This window comes from Nycticebus coucang, chromosome 13 (assembly GCF_027406575.1).
Source record: "Nycticebus coucang isolate mNycCou1 chromosome 13, mNycCou1.pri, whole genome shotgun sequence".
NCBI classification, from domain to species: Eukaryota; Metazoa; Chordata; class Mammalia; order Primates; family Lorisidae; genus Nycticebus; species Nycticebus coucang.
The window spans coordinates 23,697,775-23,709,220 of record NC_069792.1 but is presented as its reverse complement, the minus strand read 5'-3'; the positions used below and the strand labels follow the sequence as shown (position 1 = coordinate 23,709,220).

Here is an 11,446-nt window from a genome sequence, read left to right as displayed (position 1 = left end):
ATAATAAATAGTGGCTAGACTGCCGTCAGGCACTGCTCCACCTTGGTCCTGAGCAGCAGAGCCCGGGGTGCTGGATGTCCATCTTGACCAGGACCTGCCCGGAGCGGTTCTTGGCCTGCAGTGAATTTAGTGCTTCTGGGACCAGATAAGAAAGAGTCCTACTATTTGAGCAGACTGATAGAAACTGGCCCTGTCTCATCTTTTTGGCACATAAAAATGGTTCATTTGAACTACCATGTATCCGTTTGGTGATACTTGAAGTGCGTTTTGTTTTCCCCCAGGGTTTTTATGAAACATCGCCTGTGCATTTAAGCAAGTCATGCTTCTGAGGCCAAACAAACAAAATTGCCAAAGAACAACAGTTTCCAGGTTTCATTTAGGAAGAAATTTTCCTTTGGTCGTTTTAACAATGGATTCAGTTACTAGAAACCGGAGTGCAGGGTCGGAGACTGCACGTGCTATCTGTTAGCACTGCCCTTCACCTTTTGGGCCTCTGCCCCAAGGCTGGCCACACAGACTCTTTTTCTTGGGCCAGACGGAAGGTTTTCAAGTGTGACTCAGCTTAGGGATTAGGTCCAGGCAGAGGAGATAATTGTTTCTAGTCTGGTTTCTGCTTGGGAGGAGGAAGTTCCCTTCCTAACTTCACTCCATCACTGTTTATGACTCCTGCCGCTGCTCCCTCATTCTCCCCAGGCTGAGCCCCTGGATTTCTTCTCATTTTGTGCTTTTCCCTCCCTCCCAGTATGGTTCCCTTCCCAGTTTCTATGCAGGTGACTCCAGAATCTTAGCACCGACCTCTTTTCCTGAGGAACAGAGCTAGATGTTCACCGTCTGCCAGTTACTGTTACCTGGTATCTGCAATGCAGCATTTCTAAATTGTGATTTCTAAATCAGATTCACTGTGAATATGGCTCTTTCCACTGAAAACCGATTGGCTCACCAGGTAAGAAAATTTTCAGGGCCAGGCACGGTGGCTCACTCCTGTAATCCTAGCACTCTGGGAGGCAGAGGCAGGTGGATCGCTTGAGCTCAGGAGTTTGAGAGTAGCCTGATCAAGATTGAGACCCTGTCTCTACTAAAAATCTAAAGACTAGCTAGAGACTAGCCATTGTGATGGGTGTCTGTAGTCCCAGCTACTCGGGAGGTTAAGGCAAGAGGATCACTTGAGCCCTAGAGTTTGAGGTTGCTGAGCTATGATGTCAAGGCAACCCAAGGCAACAGAGTTAGACTCTGTCACAAAAAGAAAACAAAAAACAAAAAAACACCAAGCCGCTTGGCTCATCTGGCTGATCTCCGGAGAAGAGCTGTCTTTGACCACTGCCTATTCCCCCATCTTACTGCTCCCACGCTGCTGCAGGCTCTTTTTTATCACCTCCCCGTGGACAAGGGCACCAGCTTCCATCGTGACCCGTCTCTCTGCTTCCTGGGTCTTGACTTTCTTTAACAGCACCTTCATCCATCCCATTAACTCACAACTATGCTCATGTTTCAAGGGCTTCTCCCTTCTGTATTGAATGAAGAACCCATTCCTCAGCCTGCAATGAAGGCCAAGCTCATTCTCCTCCTTAGGGAACACATGCCATTCTCTTCCCATGTTCTATGTTTCAGCCCGATGAGAATAATCTGCCTTGACTTCTGGCCCTTTCATGGCAATCTGTTCCCTGGAAGGCCCAAACTCCCTAACTTCACCAACCTTCCAGGCTTACCTCAGCTGCCACCTCTCCCTCACCCCTTCAGGAGACCTCAGCACTCTCTGAGACTTTCTTTCTGGCATGTGCACACAAAGGTACATGTATTTGTTCTTGTGAGTTACCTGCAAAATCAAGTCCCTTTGGCTCAGCAGATGCCTCCTGAGCTGACTGTGTGGGAATGCTGACCGCATGCGCCCTGGCCCTACGTCCAGCCATTGCCGAGCCATTAGCCTTGCTTTCCCCACTCCTTGTTTTAATCAGACACAGGCAATATATTTGGCATGGAAAGAACCCCGATCCCCACTTGTTTTATATTTTATTGGAGGCAAAAGCAAATTTCCAAGATTCAGGTCAATGTTAATTTAGAATTATTTCTGTCAGTTGGAAAAGAAAACTTTGAAAAAGACATTTAATTTGATTTTTTTTTTAACTTGGGAAAAACTTGAAAGCTATAACCTTTCAAGGAAATAGGATACTTAGAAAACACACACACACACACACACACACACACACACACGCGCACGCCTGGCTTTATGTAGTTCAATCCCGTCAAGCTAACCTAATCTTTTGTGACAGAGCAGCAGACCTGGTAGATCAAGGGGAAAACAATAGTTGGAATTTATCTTTGCTGCCTTCAAAACTTTTGATTCTTGGGTCCCACTCAATATGATTATCATTAAGCTGGTTAAAAGGCTGGAGAGAGGGACAGGCCAGTCCCTGCCGGGGGCAGAAGTGGGGCCCTAGGGGGACAGCCTGAGCCCAGCAGCACTGAACATTGGCATGTACGGGCCAGATGGTGGAATACAGAACATGTTCAGTCAGCGTTAATGTTAGGTGGGGAGGGGGTACAGGTAGATAAACAACCAGTCTCTAGAAAAGTAACCTTGGCAACTATGTAAGTTATTAACACAAGTATACAGACTTGAAGAGACTTCATGTCTAGAAAAAAACATAACCACACACATATGATCAGCAATGTGGCATTAACTATGAAATGGTCCTGGGATGAAAAAATATGACATGTTGGAATCCCGTATTTCTTTTCTTTTTTTTTTTTTTTGAGACACAGCCTCAAGCTGTCGTCCTGGGTGGAGTACCGTGGTGTCACAGCTCACAGCAACCTCAAACTCCTGGGCTTAAGTGATTCTCCTGCCTCTGCCTCTGCCTCCCAAGTAGCTGGAATTACAAGGGCCCGCCACAACGACTGGCTGTTTTTTTGGTTGGAGCCATCGTTGTTTGACGGGCCTGGGCTGGATTCAAACTCGCCAGCTTAGGTGTATGTGGCTGGTGCCTTAGCCGCTTGAGCCACAGGCGCCAAGCCAGGAATCCCATATTTCTAAACTTGTATTAACTGTATCTCTTTCCAAATTCCACAGGTGAAAATGGGAAAGAGCAGCAGTTCCCAACATTTTTGGTACCAGGAACTGGCTTTATGGGAGACAATTTTTCCAGAGTAGTGGGCGGGGGTGTGGGGTGTGGGCGTGGTGGCTCAGGTGGCAATGCCAGTGCAACAATGGGGAGTGGCTTTGGCTGTAAATGCAGATGAAGCCGCTTCACTCCATAGCCCTCTGCTCACTTTCTGCTGTGCAGCCTGGATCCTAAGTTTCATGGAAGACAATCTTTCCCTGGACAAGGGCGGGGGTGGTACTGGGAGGTGGAGCTCCGCTGTCCAGCTCCTAACAGGCTTCGGATCAGCAATTGGAGAAGGGGAATGTGGGCAACATTCAAGGGCGAGCCACACAAGTAACTAAGCTGGGCTGGGACATGGCAACGAAAGACTTCCACAAAAACGTTTAATGAATTAGGTTTATTGAATGTGGGGGGTGGACAATCTTATAAGGGCAATAACAAACAAAAACAGAAATAGGTTTAAGTACAACACACAGGAATAAATTTAAATGTATAGAAGACTTGCCTTAGGTAGGTTTAAGGTTGATGAGTGGGTTGTTAAATTGGAGCAGATTTCTCTAGGATGGTTTAGGGTGCTCTAGGGAAGCAAACCTAGCTAACTTCTGAAGATATCCGTCTCCAACCCGCATTGTTACAAGATCACTTCAAAGTACTTATTTAGATCCATAATTGAAAATTAAGAGGCAGCCCAGTTGCCTCCATTGTCATAGTGGCCTTGAGATTTGATTATCTTTCATAAAAGGAAATCCAAACATTCAATGAAGCTCCTCCTTAATCAGATAGACTTGTGTTGTGTTGGGAACACCAGCAGCCAGCCAGGATCTTTCCCTTAAGTGGATACAGAGCAGATTTCATCTGCAGCACAGTCAAAAGAACATACACCTACTAGGATTCTTTCTGTTTTCCCACTTTTAGTGTAAATAAGCCCTTAATAAAGCATCTGACCTGAGTAGATGGTAACATTGGCTATTTGAGTGAATGGCACCCTGGATTGTCAATGTCTGTTCCCAAACACTATTTCATTCAGACGATTTTTTTTAAGGTGGGGTATGACATAGAAAAAGAACACAATGATTTCCCTTACAACACTGCTGATAACTAATAATCACACAGTCAGTTGCATGTAAGTTAATTTTCAAAATTTAATCAGTCCTTTATAAAACTTCCCAATTAGTAAAAGTTGGCTTATTTTAACAGCCTTAAACATTGGTCACTATTTAAACAAGACTGTCTAAAAAAAAAAAGCAATCACATAATAGTTTATAGTAATTTACAAGTGGATGGTATACATTTAGATACAGAGGTAGAAGTTCACTTTTACAATGTTTCACTAATACACATATACCAAATTCAAGGCACAAAATAGTTTGCTTTACAAAAAAATACTGTAAAAATGTCATTTGCTGTTCTACAATGTGAATAAACTTTTCAAAAGAATCTTTACACCCTTCCATACATACTCCATAGAATAAGATTTTCCCCCTCACTAATCATAGTTGGCACAAAAATGGGGACTTTTTAATGGAGAAGTTCCCATTTTTAGAGGCTATTTCTTTGCAGAGCCGCTATGTATCTAGATAAGAGTCCATCCAGGGAAATGAAACATAGCAACCTCCTGAGGAAAGGGCACTTTCTGTATGCAGCAAAATTCATAGGTAGAGAATGTATGGTCTTTTTGGATAACTAGGTCTCCATATACTTAATGAAGTATTTCAGAGATAAAAAAAATTCGACTAGTACTTTAGTCATTCTGACTTTAATAAAGAGACCTGATCATGTTTAGTTTAATACTCAGACATCATTTACTTCAAATTGGCAGAGGTTTCAAAATTCCTTTTTAAAAGAGCTGAACATACAACACCATGGAAAAAACCACATAGGCTTCACAAAACTAAAACTTAGAAAACATTAGAAAATATAGCACTATAGTCCTTGAAGATGCAAGGATGTCAACGGGCTAGTGTAACGACAAGAATGAATAAACTCTATGGGAATTCTGAAAAAAATCACATACATGAAATACATCATAGTTATCATTTCTAGACTCTCTGCTCATTAAAAAAATAACGGTAGCCTGAAGATGTCACGTAGTATTTATCTAAAGATCTGACTGGTCTTAGGCTTCTGTCTAAAAGGACTCCGGTTGGCAACAACCCGAGCTCACTTTTACTGATCAATTTTCCAAGTACTCTAAGTCAGTTAATTTACACTTTATTTTTTTTTATAAAGTTGATTGGAAAAAGAAAGTCAACAAGGGGTTAGAATCCATAGAATGTCAGTAATGCTGATGTGCATCGGACTGAAAACATCTTGATCGTCTTCTGATAGAAACAATTTTCCATAGAAAAAGATTTTTAGATTCCATTTTTTGCTTCATTATTGTTTGTGGCCTGTTTTCTTTGAGCAATAAAGGGGTACATACACTTGTCTGCTCCTAGGAATCGGTACATGCACACGACTGCTTCAAAAGGGAGGATGCTGGAAAAGAGAATCACAGTCGTTAGAAAACTCGGGGACTCGTGTTGAGACACTGGTGGGCACAGAAAGACTTAGCCCGTAAGGGACCCCCTCCAAGTTACCTCTTCATGAAGGTCACGATGTACATGAGGCGGGGGGTGCAGATCATGGGCTGGTCGGTGAGGATGGCCTTCATGGCCTGCTTCACACAGTAATCAGGCTTCAAGGGTGGCAGGAAAGGCTCGATTTCTTTCCTGAAAGTTATACATTCAAAAATGAAATTAAGAATTCACACAACAGGGAACTTTGGAAATACATATCAAAACATTAACAGTGATGTTATCTGTGTGATGGGACTTTGGGTACATTCTGTTTTCTTCATGGTGCTTTTCTGTATTTTCCAAATTTTCCTACTATGAATGCATTTTATTGGCATAGTCGGGAAGATAAGTTAGGAAAAAGCAAAAGCAAAAACTGTCTGCTTTTCTGTAATATGAGAAAGTTTTTAAGATGCCTTAAAATGTATCTTAAATTATTTTTCTAATTTTTCTCAATAGAAAAAAAGAGAGGGTTGGCATAGGTAACCTAAAACGATACCAAGCTTTTAGGATTAGGTGTAGTTAAAATGAGCATAACCTTTCTGACTGAAAGGGAAGTCAGCTATACGTTTTCTAGGATGGCTGAATAGGAAAAGCTAAGGTACATTCTCTTACAGACCTCTGGAATGAGGGCATACAGATATCTATTCTCAGCTTAATTCATTAAGTTACATGTTTTTGTTTTTTTGAGACCGAGTCTCACTTTGTAGCCATCAGTAGAGTGCAGTGGCATCACAGCTCACAGCAACCTCAAACTCTTGGGCTCAAGTGATCCTCCTGCCTCAATCTCCTGAGTAGCTGGGACTAGGCACCCACTATATTGCTCAGCTAGTTTTAGAGATGGGGTCTTGTTCTTGCTCTTGCTGGTCTCAAACTTCTGAGCTCGGGCAATCCACCTGCCTTGGCCTCCCAGAGTGCTAGGATTACAGGCATGAGCCACCATGCACGGCTTACTTAGTTCAATGTTGAAATGATAACATCATCTTCATTGTCCTACCACAGTTTTGGACAGTTTTACCTCCCACTATGCTAAATAGAAAACAGGCCCCCCTCCCCCCCCGCAAATGGTTCCTCAATATATAAGAGGGAAAAAACAAACCAAAGCAAACCAAGCACACATACACACATTGAGAGACAGAGCTAGAGTCCATCTCCCAGTTCGGACTGGGACTTAGCCCAGATGGAAATGACTCAGTCGCCCTCCACCTACTTCCCTGCTGCCTGTTCAATTCAGCATGTGTGAAGAATGGCCGACTAGGGCAGCGCCTGTGGCTCAGTGAGCAGGGCGCTGGCCCCATATGTTGAGGGTGGCGGGTTCAAATCCAGCCCCGGCCAAACTGCAACAACAACAAAAAAAACAGCTGGGCGTTGTGGCGCGCGCCTGTAGTCCCAGCTACTCAGGAAGCTGAGGCAGGAGAATCGCCTAAGCCCAGGAGTTGGAGGTTGCTATGAGCTGTGTGACGTCACGGCACTCTACCGAGGACCATAAAGTGAAACTCTGTCTCTACAAAAAAAAAAAAAAAAGAATGGCCGACTAACAGGGAACTGGTTTGGTTATCTTCCTTTACTTTTTAAATTCACCCAAGCAAACATCTCAGAGTAAGCATGTCTTCACAAGCAGCCTCCTAATGATTCATGGTTTTGTTTATTTTGCCCAAGCTCAAGTCAGATATAACTTGACACTTATATTCCCATTTGCCTTCTTTCCATGTGTGTGGCCATTTTAATTTTTAGTAAATCTAAATGCTTCTTCTCACCCTATCAGAGTGAATCCAGCTACATACACTTGTTGCAAAAGGGAAGTTTCCAAATCTGAAGAGTAATAGTCAACTGTCTTTTTAGAAGAGAGGCATATCACTCTTCTGCAACAGTGACATTGCTTCACATTCAACCAAAGTTAGTCACATGAAGGAACTTTCTTCTGGAGCCTTTATTTACCAACACTAATACTAAAGAAATAAAATAACTCCTAAAGTTGCAGCTTCTAAGAAAATAATGGGCAACTACATTTTTCTCCTTGTACAGAAGCTATTTTGTATCTGATCCTTCTGGATTGATTTCTGCAAATTAGTATTAGTGTGACACTGGTCCCTCACTTGCCAATCTCATATACCATTTGTACAAACCTTACAAACCCCTGGCCAGCGAAAAACACAGATTGTCAAATGACAGTTAAAATGCAAGGCTGGCTATGTGTGAGGATCCAATTCCATGTGTTCTCCCAATATCACTCTTTTTATCGGTAGTAAGATAGGTTCTCACTGACCTGATTCGGCAGCCTCTGAACATGCCAGTATCTACAAGGTAAGGGCAAACCAAGGTTGTTTTAATTCCATCCTTTTCAGCAGCCTTTAGCTCGTGGCTCAGGGATTCATGAAAACCCACAACTCCAAATTTACTGGCACAGTAATCCTGGGGGGAGGGACGGGAGAGAACAAAAATATTAAGTATTTCTCAAATCCCTGACCAGATAGAAGCTTCCTTGGTCATATCGCTTTGGTTAGATGTTTGATATAAAAGGTTATAGGTGACTAAGTAAAGAAAAGGAAACATTTTAAAGGACAGGTATCTGATGTGGTTCAGTGCAGAAAAAATATTTTCAAAGCAACAGCAGAAACAGATGAACACTTTTTGCCACATCAACTAAATATCAGATTACTCTGGAGAAGTTACCACAAAGGACCCCATGAAAGCTAACAAGCTAAAGTTAAAAATGGAGAGAGCTTCACTTTGAAGTGTCTGGAAAATTTACAAACAGCCTCTTGTTCAGTAAAGGGAGACAGAAAAACCAGTTTGTTTAAATCAAGGCATGAAGAACCAAGTCAAGTCTAATTTACAAGGTTTGTAAATTGTTACGATCTTTCTTTTTAAGAGGAAGTCAAAATGAAAATGGCAACTATACCTTGTAAACTTAAACTAGAATTTACTCCTCAGGACACACAATAGAGAGAGAAAGTTCTTGTCCCTAACTCAACTTTAAGTTTAGGAAGGGAAATATAAATCCCTTGAATACCAAAGCTGTCTAGTCTGTGTCCTTTTGCATATTTGCGTGGAGTGATGTTTTCGATTTGACAGGACAAACAGCACAGAATGATATACATACACAAGCTTTCTAATTTGAACATGGTGAAAGAAGGGTTTGAAGAAATCCAGTTCTGTAAACTTATAACAGAGGACACCTGGCATTGGCCATAACCACAACATATGATGAGCTAACCCAAAACAGCTCAGTTTTGGCAAATTGACCAAATAGGGCAGCGTCTGTGGCTCAAGGAGTAGGGCACTGGTCCCATATGCCAGAGGTGGCGGGTTCAAACCCAGCCCTGGCCAAAAACAAACAAACAAAAAAACTGACCAAATAAAGTGAACCTTTGGCCTCACTTATCTGTCCCTAAGCCCCTCCACAGCTCTCCATGGTTCTATTCTTGACCCTGTGCCTCCCATCATCACCAAGCAAAGCTGCTGATGACTATGGGCACGCTGAGGACGGGCCACCTACTTCTCTTGCTGCTGCTGCTGCTTTGTCAGTGAAGTGATTTGTAGCAGAAGAGGGAGAGCTCCACTTCAACATCGGCCCTGGGCTACTGTGGAACATCTCACACAGAACCTACAGGCAGAGGGTTTTCACAGCTTTCACAGATACACAGGCAGCAGGTACTCTCCTTAAGGTTTGGGTGTAACACGACTGAATCAAGGAAATGTTTTATATCTGACAAACCTCGACTCCAGCAGTACTGAACAATCCCAAGGAGCTTGCAACTGTCACAATATGACCATGATTAATCTCCAGCATCGTTGGGAGAAAAGCCTTAGTGGTCTGAAAGAAAAGATTCAACCTTTAGAACCGATATCATGAGTTTCATCTAAAACCCAATGCAAGATCACAGAACAAATTTTTATCCATACAATGTTATTACATTTTCCAATGCATTTAAAAATATTTTACACTTATCAACAAGAGCAGATCCTTTAAGTGCCTAGTTAGCTTGGCATGGTATCACTGGCACGCAGGCCTATTGTAATAGCCATGACCAGAAAGACTGTGACACAAGAGCTTCTGGGGACAATGTCTAGAGATGAAAAGAAAGCCATTAGGAAAAGGCTCTTATTCAACTGACAAACCCAAACTAGTTATGTGCTGACCCAAACTAGTTCTGTGCCAGAGTTTTTCTTTCTTTTTTCTTCAGACAAGGTCTCAAACTGTCGCTCTGAGTAGAGTGCTGGCATCATAGCTCACAGCAACCTCCAACTCTTGGGTTCAAGTGATCATTTTTGCCTCAGTTTTTCTATTTTTAGTAGAGATGGGGTGTTGCTTTTGCTCAGGCTTGTCTTGAACTCGTAAGCTCAAGCAATCCACCCGTCTTGGCCTCCCAGAGTGCTAGGATTACGGGCATGAGCCACTGTGCTCGGCTGATGCCAGAGTTTTTCAATGCTCATAACAGTCCAGCACAGCTATTTGTTAGTCAGGGAGGGGTCTCCAGCCTACCTATGAAAAGGTGCCTTGTATTGGTGTTTACCAATACTAACTTTGTCTATATAGTAACAGCCTCATGAAAGAATATCCCAGCAGAATGCTCCAGCATCCAAATGTTTCTTAACAAAGTGTACTATCAAGAGGCAAAGTATTTTAGGATGTAAAAAACAGGGTAAAAGCACAGAATCATTTTAATGAAGATTGTGTCCTAATGCTAAATGTGCACTGACAAGCACCTCCAGCTTCCTGAATGATCATACCCCACTGTGGGGCTCCCTGTAGCGGCTCTCCCAGGGAGGCAGCTGGCCAGCCACTCAGGGCACATGTGTGACACATGTTCCAGAGTGGTGGACCCACAGGCTGTACTCATGTCTCACTAAACTTTTTCCTCTAGCTCTCTTTCCTACAAAATGTAAGCCTGTATATAAAAAAAAATTATCTCAAATTGCTTAAGATGATCTATTAACTACTCTCCGAGGCTCCCAACAGTTTTATAACCCGCTTCTTTAAAAAGCAGCAAAGAGCAATCTGTCTACTGTTAAGTTATATCCTACTGCCAGCACAGCTTCCTGTGATTTATGAAATTAGAAAAAAAACAAAACACAACACTCAATAGCAGACTTAAGGAAGAGGTCCATTCCCTTCTCACAGGATTTCCTGGCTGAGGTATTACTGAATTTCTGCATGAATATCTAAGTGGTTATGATAACTTTTACATGTACAAAGTCAAAACCAGTGATTATATTAACTCGGCAGGTTTTCCCTGCTCCAGTTCATGATGTGATCTTTGTGAAATATCACAAAGTCCTCCCCGCCTGTCTCCAGGGTCATCGTGCAGTAACTCGTGTCCGGTATCTCTGAGTCTCCTTGTGAGTACCTGTGTCATGCATTTTTATCCATGAACACTTCCTAACAACTACCCCAAGCCCTTCCTATATAGGCCAAAGTGTAACATTAACCATGTATTTCTATAGTCTTTTATGCTTTTCAAAGTGTTTTATATTAATTTGTCATTTTAGTTTCCCAATAATTCTTTATTGAAGGCAATTAGGGTGTCAGGCCTTTATCTAATATTATTCTATACCAGCCTGACTTGGTCTATATTTCTCTAAGACATATTGTTGATACTATTCACCTTAATAAATGATAGTGTTCTGATTTTGGTCGTCTCACACCCATTTCTGTGGGGGTCCCAGACTAAGCTGGAAGACCCAGATCTGTCTTCCAAATATTCAGGGAGAATCATGACACAGCGACAGGCAATGCTGAGGTAAGCAAGGGAACACACTTCTCACGACTGCACTGCCCTGGTACAC

General features: G+C 42.4%; 1 protein-coding gene across 1 annotated transcript in view; it reads right to left on the bottom strand.

Moving 5' to 3' along the window:
* Positions 1-4,225: 4,225 nt before the first annotated feature.
* Positions 4,226-11,446, bottom strand: part of RDH10 (retinol dehydrogenase 10) — a 29,114-nt gene continuing 21,893 nt past the window's right edge. Inside the window, exons 3-6 of the mRNA XM_053558987.1 lie at positions 9,375-9,473; positions 7,923-8,068; positions 5,681-5,812; positions 4,226-5,579 (exon numbers count right to left, since the gene is read on the bottom strand). Of these exons, the coding sequence (XP_053414962.1) occupies positions 5,456-5,579; positions 5,681-5,812; positions 7,923-8,068; positions 9,375-9,473 (501 nt within the window). The 3' untranslated portion in view covers positions 4,226-5,455. The remainder of the gene's footprint in view (positions 5,580-5,680; positions 5,813-7,922; positions 8,069-9,374; positions 9,474-11,446) is intronic.